The 22,460-nt window shown below is 44.2% G+C and overlaps 2 protein-coding genes across 4 annotated transcripts in view; both read right to left on the bottom strand.

The window, feature by feature from the left end:
• Positions 1–22,460, bottom strand: part of LOC147625730 (protein ZINC INDUCED FACILITATOR-LIKE 1-like) — a 178,051-nt gene that overhangs the window by 23,258 nt on the left and 132,333 nt on the right. For all 3 annotated transcript variants that reach the window (XM_086817263.1, XM_086817262.1, XM_086817261.1), the window contains exon 15: positions 19,096–19,184. In XM_086817263.1, coding sequence (XP_086673389.1) covers positions 19,096–19,184 — 89 coding nt within the window. The remainder of the gene's footprint in view (positions 1–19,095; positions 19,185–22,460) is intronic.
• LOC147625731 (uncharacterized) lies at positions 9,419–11,680 on the bottom strand. The gene is made up of 4 exons (XM_086817828.1): positions 10,656–11,680; positions 10,208–10,550; positions 9,956–10,117; positions 9,419–9,832 (listed from the first exon to the last, which is right to left on the bottom strand). Exons 1-2 carry the CDS (start codon positions 11,561–11,563, stop codon positions 10,271–10,273), a joined length of 1,188 nt encoding a protein of 395 aa, XP_086673954.1. The 5' UTR covers positions 11,564–11,680; the 3' UTR covers positions 9,419–9,832; positions 9,956–10,117; positions 10,208–10,270.

Here is a 22,460-nt window from a genome sequence, read left to right on the forward strand (position 1 = left end):
CTACTTTGTTTATTCAAAACCTTGTAAACCTCATCCTATCCAAGTATGTCTGTGTGGGATATTGGGTGTGTACTCTCTTAACATATTCATCTATGGGCATCATTAGTATTGGGTTTTGAGATAATAGAGCAAGATCAATACCAAGGAGTGAAAAGTCTAGCATAGGCTGGAGACATCTCCCGTTGAATACTCACAACTTGTAACCATTAAAAAAATTATATGCTATGGAGGTGATAAAAAGATTAGCACCATGATCCCGTCACTTGTTTTAGAACCATGGCTGCAAGAAATATCAACAGTGGGTTTTCCCTTGAACATTGTGGGCTCTTTTTGTACTGATTATGAGTGATTTGTCCTACTTCAACTACCAGCAAGGTTAACTAATGTACATATTGCTCGAGATCTTCTAGACTGGGTCATAGGTGCAGAGTTAGTGGAGGAGGAAGAGGTGGATAGCAACTGATTTAAGACGGACATCTTGTAACTCTGTAAAGCAACACCATGTACCTATTTCCTAATAATAACCAGCAGTGGTTCATTGTATAAAAACAAGTTTTTCTTACTACATATCAAGAGGGTTTGTTTTTTTTGGGATGAACATGATGATACATTTGTTGTCCATTATTCCAAATGGTTCCAAACGTAGTGAACGATACGTTTAGTACGTTTGGAAAACATGTTGAAAAGATTCCAAACGTAGTGAACATTGCTCCCCGATATATATACTTATAAACTTTTGAAATATGAAGTTTAAAGATTCATCCATGAACATTAAAGCACTTACTAATACTATATAACCTTTAATTTCAATTTTGCACAACTTACAACTTAGTAACTTACAAGTCACAAGTGACAATGGCAAATGCAAATATCAATAATCAAATAAAATAATTAAACAATGAACATAAATGAAAGTGAGATGGATCATGGATAAATGATAAATCTGAAATCATAAGATTGTAGACATATGTCATACAATGATACATGAATGATGATTCCTAAAGGCTAGTCACCAAAAAAAAAAAAACTGGTAACTATAAACTATAGTAGCATCTAGTGTCACTATTTGGGCATTCTCTGCGCTTCAGGCCTATGGACGAGTTCTGTAGGATGGACTGGCATCTTATGGTTGGGGACTTATGTCTACACCGAGAGCCAGTAGGCTGGATATATGGGTTGGGATTGTGTATCTGCGCCCAAATCCAGAGTGTGGTACCACGGACTACAAGCTAAATGAATAGGGAGACTGTTCAATGCATCCTTGCATAACATGTTTGCAAGTTAAAAAATCCTGTCTTTGCATGAACTATTTGATTGCATGCAAGATTTGTTTGTGTAGTTCACATGTAGGGGACGCCCTCTTGTGAACCGTGCGAGTGAAACTGTATTCTGACCTCGTTTGTGGGCTGTAGACAGGTGGTAAGTACACCACTTTACTTTTTTATGAGTTAAAGCAATGTATTCTTTGTTTTGCAGGTCCACACTTTAATAAGTGTGTCCGCCCAAGTTATAAGTGAGATTGGGCGTCCACACTTCATTAAAGCTCGGGCGGACAAACTATAAGTAAGAATAGACTAGAATTCCCTTCCGGTCGGCTAGGCGAGTGTCCAGGCACCCTTCCCACTAAATTTGTGTGGAAAAGGGATGGTTATGGACTGGGTGGCAGTATGAGGACCTGCCACCATGCTATTACTCATTTTGAAAATTACCTCTCTCTACACTCTCTCTCTAGAAATAGGCGCCCCCCCTTCAAGAGAGCCTATTTTTGTTATTCTTTCTAACTTTTTGCTGGGTGAGAGTGCTGATTTTCATTCCCTCTTGCTCCCAACTCCAATGGAAAGCTTGAAGATTCTTCCTTTCACAGTTAAGCCTCCAGTTGCTCACCTTTTCACTCTATCTCTCTCTTCTAAATGAATATGGAGTCTCCTAACCATTCTACCGCCCCCAAATTCTGCTGAAACCCTAATTTTCAGAAACCCTAATTCTGCAGAAACCCTAATTTCAGAAACCCTAATTTTGGAGGAAACCATACCAAGCTGTGCCCCTTACTCATAGGCATCTAAAGAGCCCAAAATGCCCAATTTTGGACTCATATAACCTGCTTAAAACCCTAAAAATCAGAAACCCTAATTTCAGCCGGAAGTGGAAAACGGTCACATTCAAGCTGTAGTTCGTCCGCACGGAGGTGGAGCTCGACATTGATCGTCCAATACTTGGTAAGAGCATTTTGCAAGCAATTTTCAATTTGAGATTCGTATGCTTTGTCAATATGGTCTCCTATGTCTCGGTCCTGGCACACACATGTGTATGTGTATGGATGCCAGTGGAGCATAGCTGCGTTTGACAAGCTTCAAGGAATCAAGGAACGAAGCTACTCTCAAGTGAAGCTATGGATTCCATCGTCTACGACAAATTTGTTTGCAATGCTGTTTTCATGATCATGGATGCACTTGAACAGTTTGGCATGTGAATGCCCGTGAGGTTTGTAACAGTTTTCCTTGATAATAAAATCTATTACAAGGGGGGTCGGCCCTTTCCGGCCCTAGTGCAGTGTGCAAAAATAAAATTCAGCTTCTTACTCTATTGTGTTGCGCCATTTAAAATTGTTTAATTATGTTAATAGCTTAAGTGTTTGCCAAGATTGTGCTCAACCCCGACCGGGGGAATCTCATTGGTATCAGAGCCTAGGATCTTCCTCCTTTCTGTGTGGAAGACGGTCCTAATCTAGCTTACACTAGCTGTTAGCATTCTTAAGCATTATGGCGAGCCAAACCGGTACTTCACGGGATGTAAATCCAAGGAAGAGTACATATGTGAAGCCAAGAGGAGACAATGTGCATGATGATACTCAAATGCATGAACAATACACTGCTGAAAATGTTTTTTCTTGGGTCACATGATGGTATTGCACATGCCGGACAGCCATCTTATGTTAGAAGGGAAGGAAATGCAACTCATGTATATATGGGACAGCCATCCCGAGGTAAGGAGAAGGCTATACAGAGTGATGCACATGATGCTATGCAGGCTGAAATTGCAGACCTCAAAAGGCAATTATGTATGATGCAAAAACAACTCAAGGATATGCATGAAGACTCACAGTCAAGGCATGTATCTCGTGTGTCAAAGCATTCTCCTTTTGTGAATGATGCATTGGAAAATGTTGCCATGGAATTGGGGGTTCAACCAAGAGATATGGCTGTCTCTTACCTCATGGGACAAGGTGATGTAGTTATTCGAAAGGAAGGAGGGCTTAGGTTTAAAAAGCCTCCTCTTATGAATCAACATGCAGCTGAAACATCAAAGCTTAAATCTATTGTGCGACAGGAAAGAGAAGAGGCGTCTGCTACCTCTCATCATGCCTCTACCGCACATGTTTCTCCTCCCCACAGGTCATCTATTAAAGCTCATGAAAGTCTTCTCAAGGAACCGACTCATAAATCAGCCCCTCCTCATGATGGAATTGAGCGATATGTTCCTACTAATGAAGCAAATAAGCAACCAATCGAGAGAGATGAAGAGGAAACGCATCAACATAAGAAGAAGAAGACTAAAGAGTTTACTGCAGGTGACAAAACAGTTAAGTTTGAGTATTTTCATGGAGAATATGATTCTACCAAAGCTCTATCTTTTCTCTCCCAATTTGAAATTGCTTTTCATGAGGGAGAATTTTCAGAATCATCAAAACTCAGACATGTGGGCATGTACATGAAAGGCACTGCTGCTCATTGGTGGTTGGCCGAGAAGCTTTCCGGCAACACCATTTCTACATGGGCTGAATTCAAACAAAAGTTTTATGATCAATTTTTGCCTCCAAATTTTACTCAAGATATATGCAGGAAGTGGGACAGGTTGGAGCAAAAAGAAGGGCAATCCATTACCTCTTACGTCTCCAAATTTTGGGAGGTATTAATGGAAGTGTTACCCTTCATGACCGTTACTGAAGAAGAAAAGAAGAGGAAATTTCAGTCAGGATTGCAACCCATCTTCCAAAGAGGACTACAAATCTATCCAAACCAAACTCTTCGTCAACTCATAAACTCGGTCTTGGCTTCTGAAGAGCTTAATGTCAAATGGGTGCAATCTAGAACTGACCAAAGCTTGGGCAAGGGTAAGGAGAAAGCTGGTTTTAATGTACAAAAGGGTGGACAGCCCTTTAGAAGAGATTTCAAAGCCATGCACAAAGCTGAAAATTCAGATTTGAAGGATGTAAAGCCCCCTCAAAGAGCTGAAAATGCAAAAGAAAAGAAACCGTGGCAGAAAAAGGGTGTTTATGGCTTGACTCCTCAACAAAGGGTACAATACATTCGTGAAGGCAAATGCTTTAAATGTGGTAGTAAAGATCACATCTCTCCACAATGCCCTAACAAGAATAAGAAGCCAGAAGAGCCTAAAGTGCATGTCAATATGGTATATGATGTACAGGGCAACACGGGACATGCAAACATGCATAGAATGGTATGCAAAGCATGGGGACAACTAAAAGACCAGCCAGCTTTATTCATGTTTGATGACTGCTCCACTGACAACTTCATCTCCACTGATATGGCTGCTGCCTTGGGGATTGAAGTAGGTGACATGGGACCCGAAATTCATGCATGTTCAGCTTTTCTGGAAAAAGATGTGAAGGTTACACCCCTTATTGGAAAGCTGCGAATGCATATCCAAGGATACCTCGACCACGAGAACTTTCTCGTTGCCCCTCTTAGTGGATGTGATGTATTACTGGGAAAACCTTGGCATGCACGCCTTGAGCCTACCAAGAATTACAAGACCAACAAAATCACTTTTATGTATAAAGGTAGAGAGCATCATTTAGATGCAGGTGTGTCGGGTGATACTATCCCCGTTGTATCTCATATACAAATCAATAAAGCAATGAAAAAGAGTGTTTCTTCGTACTTGGTTTTTGTACGTGATAATGTGGAACACAGTAATGTACATGTGGACACTCTTACTAAAGAGAGGCTGAAATTTTTAAGCGAATTCGGGGATTGTTTTGCTGACTCTTTACCTAATGTAATGCCTCCTTCACGGCCAGAAGATCACCGCATTGAATTAGTTCCAGGGAATTCACCTCCAAATAGGCCAGCATATCGTGTTAGTGCTTGCCAACAAGAAGAGATTATGAAACAAGTGGGTGAACTACTTGAGAAAGGCTTGGTGCGGCCTAGTTCTTCGCCATTTTGTTCACCCGTTCTTCTTGTACAAAAGAAAGACGGTTCATTCCGTATGTGTGTGGATTACAGGGCATTAAATAAGATTACCATCAAGAATCGGTTTCCCATACCGAGGATTGATGATATCTTGGACAAGCTGGATGGATCATCTTGTTTTAGTCGCATTGATCTTAAAAGCGGCTATCATCAAGTGCGAGTGATGCCACAGGATGTACATAAGACAGCATTTCGCACTTCTTTTGGTCTCTATGAGTATTTGGTTATGCCATTCGGTCTTACAAATGCCCCGGCTACTTTCAATCGCATGATGGACCGAATTTTCAGAAACCATAGAACTTTTACAGGTGTGTTCTTTGATGACATTCTTGTATTCTCCAAGAATGAGGAGGATCACAAAAAGCACTTAAGAGTGGTCTTTGAAGAACTAAGGCAGCATAAGCTTATGATCAACGCCAAAAAGAGTGAATTTTTCCTTTCAGAGATTCACTACTTGGGACACATAGTATCAAAGGATGGTGTACGAATGGATCCTGCAAAGATCCAAACCATCAAAGATTGGCCAGAACTTAAATCTATTCATGAAGTCCGAAGCTTTCTTGGTCTATGTTCATATTACAGGAGATTTATCTTTCACTTTGCAATGATTGCTTCGCCATTGCATGAACTCACCAAGAAACGTCCTATGTTTAAATGGACAGAGGTTGAGATTAATGCTTTCAATAAGCTCAAAAATGCCATTATCACAGGGCCAGTCTTAATCATTCCAGACTTGCAAAAGCCATTTGTGGTAGAATGTGATGCTTGTGGCAATTGCATTGGAGCCGTCTTAAATCAAGAAGGACATGCCATTGCATTTGAAAGCAGGAGATTGCAAAATGCTGAACTTACTCTTGATGTTTATCAGAAGGAATTATTGGCCGTCATTCATGCTCTCACAGTATGGAAACATTACTTATTGGGAGCTGAATTTGTTGTCAAAACTGATCACCAAAGTTTGCGGTACTTTCTTACGCAAACTAAACTCTCTGAGAAACAAATGAGAATGGCCAATTTTCTCTCAATGTTTCATTTTCAGATTTTGCATACTCCTGGCAAGAAAAATGTGGTAGCAGATGCATTGTCCAGAAAACCATATGTGGCTGCAATTTCGGTTGCTTCTCATCAAGACTTGTCTACTATGCGAGAAATGTACCATTTGGATGCTGATTTTTCAGATTTATGGGCTGATTTAATGACTGGTCATACACATGCTTCTTATGTGGTCAAAGATGGTTATATCATGAAGGATAACTGCTTATGTGTGGTTTCAAACATGAGACAAAAAGTTTTGGATGAATGTCATGCACCACCTTATGCAGGGCATACAGGGATACTCCCTACTACTCAAATGATTGAGAGATACTTCTTTTGGCCAGGTATGAGGAAAGATATAGAAGCCTATGTACGTGCATGTGTCACCTGCCAAAAGGTAAAATTTGATAGGCAAAAGACTCCTGGTTTGCTTCAGCCTTTGCCTATTCCGGACCAGCCATGGGAAAGCATTGCAATGGATTTTATTATGGATTTGCCCCGCACCCCAAATGGCAATGATGCAATATGGACAATTGTGGACAGGTTTAGTAAACAAGCACATTTTCTACCTGTCAAAAAGACCATAAAACCAGAACATATGGTCAAAATTTTTGTGTCACAGGTATTTAAACACCATGGTATGCCCAAATCAATTGTGGGAGACAGGGATCCCCGAACAACAAGCCTCTTTTGGAGAGCTCTTTTTGATAACATGGGCACAAAGCTGAATTTTTCTTCAGCTTATCATCCTCAAACGGATGGACAAAGTGAAGCTGCAAATTCAGCTGTGTTGGATTTGCTTAAATGCTATGTGACAGATCAGAAATCTTCTTGGGAAAAGTATCTACCGCTTGTAGAATTTGCATACAATAATACGGTACATGCTTCTACAGGCAAGGCCCCATTTGAGATCATTTATGGCAAAGTGGTATTGCCACCTATCTTACGCACAAAAGATGAGATATTTGCTGCTGATGACTTTGTCAGGGACCTTGATATTGCCTTTTCACAAGTTCGGACAGCCATTGCACGCTCTCAAGCAAAGCATAAGAAAGCTGCCGACAAGCATAGAAGGCAATTGGACATTAAAGAGAATGACTTGGTATTGCTAAAATTTGAGAAAGCTAGACTCAGGAAGAGGTCTGGCAAGGAGAGAGCATGCCCAAAACTCTCTACCAGGTATTATGGACCCTTCAAGGTGATCAAGAAGATCAATGATGTGGCTTTTCGACTTGCTTTACCGGATCATTGGAAGATTCATAATGCATTCCATGTGAGCCTCTTGCGCAAATATGTGGGACCGGAACCTTTGGAACCGGTTATGGAAGATCCACCAGAGGTGGAAGAGCTGGAAGAGGTATTGCAGCCAGAGCAAATTGTGTTTCATAAGGAGCGAAAGTTTGCAGGTGGCAAACTCCAGAGGCGCTACCTTGTGAAATTCAAGAACTATTCTCCTATGGATGCAAAATGGATGGATGAAACATACTTCCAGGAGTATCCGCAGCTCCTTCAAGCATATTTGGAAGCATTTCAGTTGCGGTCAACTGTTTAGAAGCAGGGGAGGATGTCACTATTTGGGCATTCTCTGCGCTTCAGGCCTATGGACGAGTTCTGTAGGATGGACTGGCATCTTATGGTTGGGGACTTATGTCTACACCGAGAGCCAGTAGGCTGGATATATGGGTTGGGATTGTGTATCTGCGCCCAAATCCAGAGTGTGGTACCACGGACTACAAGCTAAATGAATAGGGAGACTGTTCAATGCATCCTTGCATAACATGTTTGCAAGTTAAAAAATCCTGTCTTTGCATGAACTATTTGATTGCATGCAAGATTTGTTTGTGTAGTTCACATGTAGGGGACGCCCTCTTGTGAACCGTGCGAGTGAAACTATATTCTGACCTCGTTTGTGGGCTGTAGACAGGTGGTAAGTACACCACTTTACTTTTTTATGAGTTAAAGCAATGTATTCTTTGTTTTGCAGGTCCACACTTTAATAAGTGTGTCCGCCCAAGTTATAAGTGAGATTGGGCGTCCACACTTCATTAAAGCTCGGGCGGACAAACTATAAGTAAGAATAGACTAGAATTCCCTTCCGGTCGGCTAGGCGAGTGTCCAGGCACCCTTCCCACTAAATTTGTGTGGAAAAGGGATGGTTATGGACTGGGTGGCAGTATGAGGACCTGCCACCATGCTATTACTCATTTTGAAAATTACCTCTCTCTACACTCTCTCTCTAGAAATAGGCGCCCCCCCTTCAAGAGAGCCTATTTTTGTTATTCTCTCTAACTTTTTGCTGGGTGAGAGTGCTGATTTTCATTCCCTCTTGCTCCCAACTCCAATGGAAAGCTTGAAGATTCTTCCTTTCACAGTTAAGCCTCCAGTTGCTCACCTTTTCACTCTATCTCTCTCTTCTAAATGAATATGGAGTCTCCTAACCATTCTACCGCCCCCAAATTCTGCTGAAACCCTAATTTTCAGAAACCCTAATTCTGCAGAAACCCTAATTTCAGAAACCCTAATTTTGGAGGAAACCATACCAAGCTGTGCCCCTTACTCATAGGCATCTAAAGAGCCCAAAATGCCCAATTTTGGACTCATATAACCTGCTTAAAACCCTAAAAATCAGAAACCCTAATTTCAGCCGGAAGTGGAAAACGGTCACATTCAAGCTGTAGTTCGTCCGCACGGAGGTGGAGCTCGACATTGATCGTCCAATACTTGGTAAGAGCATTTTGCAAGAAATTTTCAATTTGAGATTCGTATGCTTTGTCAATATGGTCTCCTATGTCTCGGTCCTGGCACACACATGTGTATGTGTATGGATGCCAGTGGAGCATAGCTGCGTTTGACAAGCTTCAAGGAATCAAGGAACGAAGCTACTCTCAAGTGAAGCTATGGATTCCATCGTCTACGACAAATTTGTTTGCAATGCTGTTTTCATGATCATGGATGCACTTGAACAGTTTGGCATGTGAATGCCCGTGAGGCTTGTAACAGTTTTCCTTGATAATAAAATCTATTACAAGGGGGGTCGGCCCTTTCCGGCCCTAGTGCAGTGTGCAAAAATAAAATTCAGCTTCTTACTCTATTGTGTTGCGCCATTTAAAATTGTTTAATTATGTTAATAGCTTAAGTGTTTGCCAAGATTGTGCTCAACCCTAGCTACTCATCTAAACCAAATGAGGACTCTGAAGAAACATCTCCATCCGAGTCATAGTCAGGCTCTCTGACCACCGGCACTGCAGGAATGGTGTCACTCGTATCTATGGGCCCCTCATCTAGGGATCATCATCATCATCATCATGTGCAAGATACTGGTGCTGCAGAGCTATCTGAGCACGGCCTCGTCCTTGACCTCGTCCACCACGACGGCACCGACCACCTGGACTGCTAATAGAAGCTCCATGAGCATCAGCATCTAGAATACTAATACCTCGTGATCGAGCACGTGTAACCCTCCGATCTATGCTCTCAAGCTCTCGGTATATCTCCTGCTCGTCTCACAACGGGTCCTCCCGAAGCTGAGCTTCCGCATCAGTAGTATGAGCGAGGAGCCTATCGAAGATAAAGGGATCCACCTACCACATGTGACATGGCACATAACACATATCAAGAGTCAATACTCATGAGTCATGACTCATGAGGTTACACATAAAGTTTAGTATTTAATAATAAAGGTTTCAAGTTGGCAAGTAATTTACCTCCTTCACACCAGTGGCTGTCTTGAGTGTGCGCAAAAGACGGAGGTTGGATCGACAAAACACCAACCTCTCTAACTGCTGAGTACTCAAGCGATTACGGATCTTGGTGTGCACAAGAGAGTATGCACTCCAATTCCGTTCACATGCACCAGCAGAGCAACTCTGCACATGCCACATAGCACTGGCAAATGTCAAAAGACAAGATTACACATTGGCTGCATTATACACTCTAAGAACTTTAAAGATACAAACCTGAGATAGTAGTCTACAGGCCACTTTCTGAACAATTTTGGCCTGGTATCCATGGATGTCCCACTACGTAAGTGGTTTCGCCTGCCCTTGAACTGTTGAGGCACTCCACTTGCCAAAGGCAACTCCCACCCGATTGCGGTAGACGACCAACTCCTCATCGAAGGTCACCATGTCATCATAGCTAACCCCTTGAGACACATAAACATCCTTGAGCAAATTGAGTTGCGTGTCTGTTTGGAGGTCGACCTTGTTGAACATCGGATGGAGTAATGCTGCAATCCCATGAATGGGACGACGCATGAAAATCCATCGCGAGTCAACAATGGCCATCACCTCACCACGTCTGACATTCCAAATTTCAAATTAGATATCCGATAGTAAGTACATCATATAACCAAAATTACAGCACGTACCATAAATCATATTACATAATAGATATTAGATATACCTGGTAGGAGTGATAGTCGACGAGGTGACTAATGACACCATCTCTCTCATCCGATGAAAATGATGATAGAGGAGCCCCAATGTAGAGCCCTCCATGTCACTGAATCGGATGAAGATATGCATGGATTTGAACAACTTTGCTAAGCCCTCAATATCAAACCAAAAGGACTCATCCAACACTTTCCGTTGGATGTATCGAGTGGGCTCGCTGGTCGAATCACGCATCTCCCTCCATGCCGGTGATACCACTGAGGCTCGAAGTGCATCATGTACCTCATGTAGCCTGCTAAGCACAAGATACATATAGGCAAATCGGGTCTTGGATGGCCGCACCATATCCAAGTGTGAGTGGGATCGGAAGATAGATAATGCCTGGTGTTTCTTCCTAAAGAAGGTAGTGATGCGTACGGCCTCACCCACAACCGGTTTCACCCATCGAAGCTTCCCTATGTCCTCCATCATGAGGTCCAAGCAGTGTGCAGCACATGGAGTCCACACAATGGATGGGAACTCTGCCTCAATCATCTCTCCCATGCTCTTGCACTTGGACGCATTGTCCGTAACGACCTGCACCACATTCTCTGAGCCAATATCAATAATCGCCCGCCTGATGTGATGGAAGATGAATGCTACAGTGATCCTCTCCCCTGCCTTGCCTGCATCCACTACACGCAAGAAGTATGTGCCCATGCAACTAGAAACAAGGATGTTGATGATATGTCTTCTCCGCACATCACTCCATCCATCTGAAATGATACTACAACCATGCTTCTTCCAAGATGATCTTATTGGCTCTAGTGCATTCTCTATGCATTGTTTCTCATCCTCTAGCATGGTTGTCTGCATCTTCTGGTAGTCTAATCCAGTCCAGTTCTCACATGGACCTACATCAGAGATGGCTTTAATCATTCTCTTCCACTGATCTGTGCGAAGGACATTGAAAGAGATATTGCACTGAATGAGAGTGCGCTCTATCTCTATCTTTGCCTTCTGCTACCTCTCCTTCACCCATGAGGATTGGTTCAATGTACCACGTAGAGTGGTCTCATGCTGTCGTCCTGCACTACCACCTGCTACAATATTCTCCACATGAGACTGTCCATCATCTACTCTAGCCCTCTTCCGGCTAGGACCTGCACCTGAACCTGTGGATGGCCCTTCCACTGAGCCTGACTGTGACATCTGTCCACCCACATATGAACATGTTGGCCCCCCAACAGCTGATGGGCCCATATGCTCAGGTGTATCTAGCTGCTCATCCTCAATGATGACTCTACTATCCCTACCAAGCTGTGATCCGATGAAGATCCGTGGGTTCTCCCGCCGAATCTCATCAACCGCCTCCTATGGTGCATTTGCACATGGTCCAATGCCACCTCCTGTACCTTGGCCAACATGATAAATAACACGAGTGGCTGTGCTAGTAAATATTCCTCCACAATATTTGCACTTCCACACGCGCGTGTTGGAGCGACCGACACTTGGGGTGTTGGGTGTGCTTTGAATGTGGTGTGACTTGCCCATACGGAATTCTGTGCACGAGGCATCTATGGCATATGCACAAAAAGCAATCAAGAAAATGGAGAAATGTCAAGACGAGTCACTACTTGAGAGTTTTAAAATATATTTCAAAATTCAAGCACAATACGAAGAAAATTTCAGCCTGTGTGTAAGGGTCCAGAGAGGTGCAGCAAAGAGAACCTTGTGGGGGAGAGAAATGAAATGTTATATTAATGTCTTCAAAAAGGCCAAAGTGACCTATGAGACCAAAGTTACAAACATGTGACATCTGATACACTGTCTGGAAAAGAAAAGAAAGATTTGAAGGTAAGTATCTAGCCCTACAATACATCAGTAGGGAGCATCCGGAAGCAGCAACTAGGGAGAGTGGAAAGCTAATGCTACTAGTCAAAATGGGGTACATGAGTACATGGATACATGAATACATGAATATGGGGGAGTACAAAAGTGACAGTGAGTACAATAGTATATGGCTGGAGTCGTAATCATCCTAGGAGCACTAGCATGGGTCTCTGTCGGATGGCCTGGATATCTACCATAGTGAGATGCCTGGTCGGACGAGCCCGATGCCTCACAATGATGCTCTGAATCCTCCGGTGTAGGCACCGTCTCCGATGTGAGGATCCGCGAACCCTCGGGCGTTTGGATCTACCCAACTGGATAGCTCTCTCAACTAGAGTCCCACGGGGTGCCCACTGCTGGGTTGTCGGCTGTGTGTCCTCCCGGGTAGTCCCTCTAAAGAAATGGACTCTCTGATCACAATAGTCCATGACTCTAGCCAGTGGTCCAAATCCCTCTCTGAAAAGGCAATGGTAGCGCCCTTGAATCTCATAATATGCTGTGCAGCGCGACAGATGTAGTGCTCCTCCGTCTCTGGCTCTATCCAACAAATCTGACAAATCCTGTCCCCTAGAGGTATGCCTCTAAATATGCCTGTCTCTATCTCTTAACTGATGTAAAGAGGTGCGGATCTGCCCAATGGCGCACCTCAATCCATGAGACAAATGGGTATCCATGTAGCTCGGTCTAAGTATAAAGCCATCCTCAGTGATGCGGAGAAGATGGTCTCTATAGAAAGCCATCTTCGTCCCCAACCCCTGTGAGGGCTCTAGCCATGTTCTCTTAGTGCCCAACTGAATGAGGTCCTGTCTAATGACTCTACTAATCTCAGAATGTGTCAAGGAGAGAGAGAGTCTAGAGAGAGAGAGAAGAAGAAGAAGAAGAATATATTATCGTCCTCGGGAGGCCGAAAAACGGCCCATGGGACCCCCACGAAGTAAGTACAAAAGCTGTAAACAAAGCCTCCTCCTTTCATGGGAGGGGGGGGGGGGAAAAAAGACTACTGTGTGGCCAATTGCGTTACAAGGTAGTCACGGTGCTTGAGAGAGAGAGAGAGAGAGAGAGAGAGAGAGAGACTTGCAGTAGGTACTAGGGGGGAGAGAGAGAGAGAGAAATGAAATGAAATGAAACGATATATTAACGTCTTCAGAAGGCCAAAATGACCTATGAGACCAAAAAGGTTACAACAATTGGTGGATTTGATACAATGTCTGTGTAAGAAAAGCTAAAAACAACTAAACAACTAACTGAAACTGAAACAACTACGAGGAAAAGTACGGTACTAGGAGCTCCTAATGGATAACATCTGGGAGGAAAACTCCAGCAACAAAGGTAAGCATCATACACATCACTATCCAAAGATGTCTCTCAACGGTCGATGGCGGATATCCTCAATGTCCTCCATGGTGAGAGAGAGAGAGAGAGAGAGAGAGAGAGAGAGAGAGAGAGAGAGAGAGTTGCGGTAGAGAGAGAGAGAGAGAGAGAGAGAGAGAGAGAGAGAGAGAGAGAGAGAGAGAGTGGCGGGGGGGGAGAGAGAGAGAGAAATGAAATGAAATGAAATGTTATATTAACGTCTTCAGAAGGCCAAAGTGACCTATGAGACCAAAGTTACAACCATGTGACATCTGATACACTGTCTGGAAAAGAAAAGAAAGAACTGAAGGTAAGTATCTAGCCCCACAATACATCAGTAGGGGGCATCTGGAAGCAACAACTAGGGAGAGTGGGAAGCTAATGCTACTAGTCAAAATGGGGTACATGAGTACATGGATACATGAATATGGGGGAGTACAAAAGTGACAGTGAGTACAATAGTATATGGCTGGAGTCGTAATCATCCTAGGAGCTCTAGCATGGATCTCTGCCCGATGGCCTGGATATCTGCCATAGTGAGATGCCTGGTCGGACGAGCTCGATGCCTCGCAATGATGCTCTTGATCCTCCGGTGTAGGCACCATCTCCGATGTGAGGATCCGCGAACCCTCGGGCGTCTAGATCTGCCCAACTGGATAGCGGGAGAGAGAGAGAGAGAGAGAGAGAGTGGCGGGGAGAGAGAGAGAGAGAGAGAGAGAGAGAAAGAAAGAAAGCTGTATTAACGTCTCCTAGAGGCCGAACTTGACCTATGAGACAAATCAATGTACAACTGTCAATGTCTTCTAGATGTCCAGAAAAAAAAAAGGACAATGAATATGAAATAAACTATGAAAGTACTGAGCTAGTGGGGGGGTGTGATGGATGGAGCACTACTGCTAGAGGCTCAGTATGCAACCTATATGCGCAAGGTATACAAGAATGCAATGCAGATCTGTCTAGCTCCAACTAGTACCATAATGGGGGTGTAATATGCGATACATAGGCGATGGCGAGGCAAAAATACCTCGGAGCATGATCTCCGGGTGTGAGTGTAAGTGAGCTAGCCACTCCTAGATATGGTGCTAATGTCAAGCCCGTATCTCTGTGATCTCCCTCTGATGTAGTCTGGGAGTCTGGTAGCCTGGTGCTCTTAGTCTCTGTCTGGCTCAGAGGTCCGCAGCGCGCTGAAGTGTAACACCTCCTGTGTCAGAATAGGCACTGGGATAGATCTCTGGAAGAAATAATGAGCTGGAGCTGTCGCCCACCTCTCCCTGTGGTATGAGCCCGTAGGAGTGTCTCTCTGTGGCACTGTCTCTCTAGCAAGAACTGGCCAAATCTGCGCTGGTCTATGGACTCCATGATCTGGCGGAGTGAGGGATGTCCACTGAAGATGGTAGTGTATCTCTCTCTAATGACACTATATGCTCTGCATCATACATAATGTTCCTCACTCTCAACCTCCTCCTAGCATAGTCTGCATATCCTCTCTGCTCTGGGGATCCGTGCTGCCCTACCTGCCTCAATCTCAAGCTGGTGAGATGACACTTTGAGCTAGCCAATCACCACTCAGGCACTGTGAGGCATGTACACATCCATGTATCCAGGTCTCTATATGAATCCATCCGCGGAGATACGCATAAACTGATCTCTATAGTACAGCATCTTCGGCGGTAGAGGCTGACTGGGTGTAATCCAAGTCTCTTGAGTGTATCGCTGCCATAAATCCTGCCGAAGGACTTTGTTCCTCTCACTGTGAGAGAGTTGGATGTGTGGTGCATGTATATCATACTGGAAAGGTGGCAAGTGATCTATGTCAAGACCATGATGAGTGAGCCACTGTATCATCTGTGAATACCATGATCTCCTATCTCCACTCTATGCGAGCTGCCTCGATGCCTCAAAAGCTCTATGTGAGAGTCGATCTGATGGCATACCTCTGATCCTCTGTATGAAGCAGATCGTCTGGAAGAGGGCCTCTACTAGCATAGGAGGTGCAGCAAACTTCGTCCGGACAATGTCATGTGGGACGGAGGGTTTCCTGCGGATCATCCGTGAGAGCATGAGAATCTAAGGCCTCTCTATCTGAGACCATGTGGAGGTGGCGAGCCCAGGTGCCCATACTGCTGCAGCATACATCAAAGCAGGGGTGACTAGTGTGTCAAACAACCACCCCTTCGTGCAGGGCTCCTGGAAGTGTGCCTGGTGACACTGTCTCTCTAGCATGGCCAGAGCTGCATACCCTCGTGTGAGTCTATCCCTGGATGCCTGGGCCATAGTAAATCTTCCTGGCGGAGTCATAATTGTAAACCCCAGGTACAAATATGAGTCTACCACCTCTACCTGTCCTGCTAGTGTGAAGAGGGCCTGTCGTCAAACCGGCCCTGAGGTGTGGAAAATCATGACCTTGGTTTTCCCAAGGTTCACTGTAAGCCCCCTCTCTGTGTAGAAGTCATGGAGTGCATGGACATGGTGCTGTAGTCCCATCTGCGACTCAGAGACCAGAATAATATCATCTGCATATAGCATAATGTGGACTGTGGTACCTGAGATGTCTACCTCGTCCCCACCACCGTGACCAATGAAGTCAGCCACCTCATCGATGTATAGCTCAAATAGTGTAGGAGAGAGTGGGCATCCTTGCTTCACACCTATGGTGCTAGCAATAACATCAGATAGCCCCCCGAGGCATCATATGCCCCCGAAGACCTACTTATATAAAGCATAGATGCCCCAAACCATCTCTGATGGGATCCCCAATGACTGTAGGCACTGGAAGGGTCTCTCAAGTGGCACCGTGTCAAATGCTTTGCGGAAATCCACAAAGCAGCAGTATAATCTCTTCTCCCGCGCCCTAGCCTGGTCAATCAGACATCTCAGAGTGAATCTATGGTCAATAGTGGAGAAAGCTCATCGGAATCCAGCCTGCCCTGGTGCTCGCAGTCCGTCCTTCTCTACATATGAGCTCAACTCTGCCTCGAGCACTGCGCCATAAAGTTTGGCCAATGTATGACCAATCATGATAGTCCTGTAGTTGCTGGGGTCTAGCATGTCTCCCGCTTTGTGGAGAGGCACGATAGTATGCATAGTCCACTCATCTGGTAGGCCCTCCACTAGTGCCCTATTAAAGAGGTGAGCAACAAAGGGTCCCACTGTGTCAGCTGCATAAATAAGATGCTCACTCTATATACCTGTGTGGTCAGCCGATCTCCCATGCTGTAACCGGTGGATAGCTCTCACTACCATCGAGGCGGTAAAGAAAGTAGAGGTGGTAGGGCGGGATTCCTGTGGCTGTGCTATGGGCGGCTGCTGAGGGATATGGTAGAGGCTCTTTGCATGTGTGCCATGTGTGTGGATCCTCAATCGGGGTACGAGGGCAAGACTCTCTCATCCTGCGTCATGTAGTGGCTGCATCTCTGCTCATGAGTAGGTGGTATATATCCCAGTACTGTGCCTCCTCATATGCACGCCTCTTACGGCGTGTGAGGATCCTTATTTGTCGGCTCGCCTGTCTCTGTGTAATGGTCCCCAGTGCTCTCTGAGCACGGAGGTGTCTATATAGCTCTCTGCACACTCATCATCATACCACCGATTCTGGGGCGTGTTCCCATATCTATCTGTGTGTGCAATGTGTGTATGATGAGGGAAGCTGCGGGTGGCGGCCGTATGTAGTAGAGATGACAGCTGGGCGCTGGGTGACAGGGGATCCGTTTGGAATAGCCCATCATATACATGATACTCATATATGTCTGCCAAGTCATGGGTGAAGTAGAAGGTTGTATGCGATGCCTGTGTGGGCTGTGTGGGTGCTGGTATGGAGCTCGCCAATGACAGTAAGAGGTACGTGTGATCCACACCAATAGGACAGGGGGGGATGGTGAAAGATGTCACTCCCTGTGTGGTCTCCATGGACCCCATGATGTAGTCCACTGTGCTTACCCCCCTGATCTGATCGTGGAAAGCATGTCAGTGCTCCTGAATCCTGCTACTGTCTCATCCCGTTAGAAATAACCTAGAGAATTTGGCTCGATATCATTTATACCCTCCGTGGACATTGGGGGAAACTTCAGGGTGGCTCCAATCACATGCGGAAGAGCCACGAGGCCTCCTGTGGATTTGGCGTCACAGTCCTTTTCTCACGGATAGTGGTGGTGAGGCCATTTGGCATTATAGACCACCTATGTGGTTACGAGAAATAGTCCAAAGGAACGCAAAAGACAATACCTTAACATGGGTAGAAGAACATGCTTTAAAGAAGAACCCAAAAGAAAAAGCAAAACCTTCTAAAACCAAGAAAGACAAGGGACAACAAACTATTGAAACCGAAGGTGAATTAAAAGACAGGGAAAAGGAGCCTGTAGGAGGACATAAACCCAAAAGTGAACATAAACCCAAAAGAGTCAAAAGCTACACATGATGTAGGAGCATCGGAGCATCCACCTCAAAGGCCACCACACAAACCACAAAACCCATATGTGTGACACAGGGTACAAAAGCCCAAAAGAAAATTCAATCTCGTCGCATGGGCAAACATGATTAAAAACTGACAATCCAAAGAAAGTCAAAAAATGAAACAAGTTCTAGTACGTCACTAAGTGAGGACGAAACAAGTTCTGACTCTTCACGTTCCCCATTGTATGAGGTAGTCTTCTCCTTCTAGAGCAGCCAAGCCGGGGGAGAAGAGCACCCTTCCACTTTTTTCATTTTCTTGATGCTCCCCTCCAAGGATCTGAGTTCTGTTTCCTGGGAAAAAAAGATACGTCTCATCTCCACAGAAGTTGGAGAGTGCTTGGGAGATCAATGCTCGCATTGCAGCGTGGCACATTTGGAAGGCTAGATGCACTGAGGCCATTGAGGGCACTTTGGTTTATGAGATAGTGCATTTGTAGGATTTGGAGTGATATCATCCACACCTTCACGGCCACTTGGGCCAGAGCCATGGATCTTCAAGGGCTGCAGAGAGAAAGTGCGGCCAGTTCAAGAGGGATTAGGATTATGGCATGTTGTTCACTGCTACTCGTATGGGACCTTAATAGCAGCACAAGGCACCTCATTGGTTGAGATTTCCCCTTTGTTTGATTTCAAATCTCCCTTTTGTATATTTTTCCATACTTAATAGAAGACTCTTTTCCAGAGAAAATAAATAAAGAGGAAGTTCACAAGCACAAATAACTACTGATTAAAGAATAACATATTACAAAAGAAATGCAAATTCCCACAATTTAACTTACACTGCTCCTGCACTTGCAGGCCCCATAGCTTGAAAAAGTGACATAAAGCTTGTTGAAACCCCATTTGCAGCTCCTCGTTGTGCACTTACCTGTGAGGAAACTGTCATTATCAAATTCTAAAACAGTGAAACTTTTTTGTAAAGATAAAAGCACAAGCTGCATTAGTTCATTATTTTTGTTTGTTTGTTTTCGTGTCTGCACTTAGGTATCGGAATGTATGTGTCCATGTGTAGGTGTGTACAGTGTACTCTTAAGGAAAATGAATTGATACAAAGAAAAGACAATCTTTATGCTGTCTTCAAAAAACTGCAAGCGTGCACTTGGGTGTCAGCAAGTGTACAGTATACTCTAAGGACCATGGAAATGATAGAAAGAAAAGACAATCTTTTGAATGTCTTAAAAAAACCACTAGTGTGCACTTTGGCGTCAGCATGTATGTGCCCATGTGCAGCCGTGTATGGTGTATGTACTCTATGGAGGGTCTATAAAACTAAGAAGATACATCAATAATGCAAGTATTCATGCACATTGGCAAGTAGCAAAATGCTTAAAAAGTCCAAAGATATGTAAGTCTCATGTCCACCTGGTGCCGCGGGGGGCGGGGGGGGGGGGGGGGTGCAGAAGCTGAGGCTTAGCACATGTGGGCGAGGATTTCTACGACAAGACCCCAGCACACTCCATGTTTCTGAACGTGCTTCTGAAGTTAAGCTAGCAAGCTCCCAGAGCATGGTACGAAAAGATACATGCATAGTTAGTTGCCCAGTGTTTTTGCAACCACCTAACTGGCAGTACCCTCTATACAGGGTTAGTTCCGTACGTCGTACGACTGAAATCGTACGTACCTGCCGTACGGTACGGTACCGTACGTATTCGTACGATACCGTACGGTTTTTTTTTTTTTTTTTTTTTTTTTTTTTTTTTTTGGCGGTGGTGTTGTTGTTGTTGTTGTTGTTGCGTGGAGCAATTTCAGTCTTCTAGAGAGCCATTCATCGCCCTTTGCAGCCTATAGGAAGCTGTTTGTCAGGAGCGTGTGCACTTGCCATTGCCATATTAGGCAAGCGATCATATTGCCCGATGAGGAGGAGGAGGCAATCTTCATAGAGCTCTATAGTGAGCTTCCATTGCCCCCTCATGATGATACCCCACTGCCTAGAGAGCCCTTGTTTGATGATGATGGCAACCTACTTAGCGAGAATGATCCCTAGAGTGTCTCGTCCACCTTCGAAGAGTCCTCTTCAGAGAACTCTCTTGATGGACACTCTAGTAGTGATCATGTTGATGATCATGCAGATGTTGGTGATGATGTAGACTTTTGATATGTTATAGCTCTCTAGGCATTGGGCATCTATCTCCTTCTAGCCCATCGATGATGTATTGTAGTATGTAGTATACTGTATCATGTATGTACGCATGTTGGCGGTCGCCCATGCCATGAGTTTTTGGCCTATCCTTTTGTAGCAATTTTGTACTCTAATGGCATGATGACATTATGTTCATGGTTCTACTATTTTGTAACTTCTTGTCTACAATTTTTAAGTTTAGGAAGTATTTTTTTAAAAAAAACGTACTAATATCGTACCGTACCTCAAAAAATTTTAAGGTACCAATTAGTACCGTATTTTATCGTACCGTACCGTATCGTACCTTTCGTACTAACTAACCATGCCTCTATATTAACAGGACTAAGGATGATGGTGCCCCATAGGCTTCCCCATGTAGATGCTTGGAAGCTACTTTAACATGATTGAATCACCCCTTGGTACGGTGATTCCTCTCTGTAGCAGGGAGAGTGGGCCTTGGGACTTAAGAGGAGCTTTTGTTTTGCTGTTTCAGGGCAGGATACCACACACTTCCCCACGTTTCACTGAGCCCCTCACAGCCTCACCTTCTCTCATTTACATGCCCCAAATGACTCAAAAGGTCTTTAAATTCAGGCATGGCATCCCCAGGGGTTGCACCTTACCCCTTGTCTTCCTGCTGAATCCAGACTGCCACAGGAACCATAGTTGCAAGCATTCTTTGCATTCGCGCATTCGCATACGAGTATGCTGAGTATGCTAAAGAATGCTTCCAACCTTGGCAAGGTTGCATTCATGACCATATTATGTATGTATAAAATCATGAAACTTATGCCCAAATTACTAATTATGGGAGAAGAAAAGAGAACACAAACTAAGATTTAAAGTTAGAACTTACAAGCTGAATATAAAAATGAGGGTCGAGACAACACCTTTAAATCTCAATTTTTTACACACTGTCCTTACAAGAAACCAAAATTTGGCTAGACACCCGTTTTTAAATGTTGGGAAGAAGTCAAGAATGCAAGCCTCTGCAATCGCGATTTTGCTACATTCTTTGCAAACGTTTGCATACCCTTGCAAACGAGAATGTTTGCAACTATGACAGGAACTAAGCTTTTGGAGGAGTCTTACCTAGCTGCAACAGCTGCATAACCAGACCCCTGACAGCCCCCCTTGGATTGCCTTCAAGATGCAGACTGCTTGCACCACCCTCGAGGTCATCAAGACTTCAAGGATGTAGTAAAAGGTAACGTGCCCGTGCTTTAAGTTACCAAGGTGCCTCTCTTCGGACGCCCCCCCCCCCCAAAAAAAAAAAAATGAAAAAAAAACACAAAAAGGACGCAGTAGGTAGTATTGCACCTAGATGGGATGGTACTAGTATTGTGCCAAAAAAGACTTTTAACCCAATGGTGAAAAAACTCTCAAAAACAGAAGTATCTTTAACCAATTTTGATTAATTTGAAGGTTTTCACAACTAAAACCTTCCGAAATCTAGAAATTTGTAGGTATTTTTCGTTTTTTTCAAGGAAGACTTTGTTAAGAATGAAAAAAGACATACAATTTTACAAAAATCACAACTATAAGCCAGAATAGAATAGAATCACCCCAATACGTAAGGTGATCTCAGCCACTGAGGAGCATCATGGTGCCATGAAACACCTGTGGGACTAGAGGAAAAGAAAATGCCATGGTTCCACTCCCACATAAATACAACGCGCTTTGCCTGCGCGGAATGAGAGGACCCCTGAATATGAGCCCAAGTAGCCATGAGAGTATGCATGATATTACCCCATATAGTGCTGATGCACTGAGACTCAAAAATCTGGACACCATCAATTTTGCCTCCGTGCATCTAGCTCTCCAGATCTGCCATGTTGTAATATTGGCAATAATCTCCCACCTAGTGTCGATCTTCTATTTGGGGGGTGTATAATGGGAGTGAGGGACATCCTGCAACAAACCATGCTGGGAAATACCTCTATGAATGAAAATAGCAGTGTTTGTATCACTGCCCTCGTAGAAAAGTTGCAGACCAAACTGAGAAAGCCAAGCAACTGCCCCCAT

This window comes from Cibotium barometz, chromosome 23 (genome assembly GCF_041138505.1).
Source record: "Cibotium barometz isolate CiBa-2024 chromosome 23, ASM4113850v1, whole genome shotgun sequence".
NCBI classification, from domain to species: domain Eukaryota; kingdom Viridiplantae; phylum Streptophyta; class Polypodiopsida; order Cyatheales; family Cibotiaceae; genus Cibotium; species Cibotium barometz.

Excerpts from the sequence above, each read along its gene's own strand:
- LOC147625731 (XM_086817828.1), bottom strand. The coding sequence starts at position 11,563 with ATGATTAAAGCCATCTCTGATGTAGGTCCATGTGAGAACTGGACTGGA. Across the intron at positions 10,551-10,655 it reads TCGACTATCACTCCTACCAG|ACGTGGTGAGGTGATGGCCA; the intron begins GTATATCTAATA and ends TTGGAATGTCAG.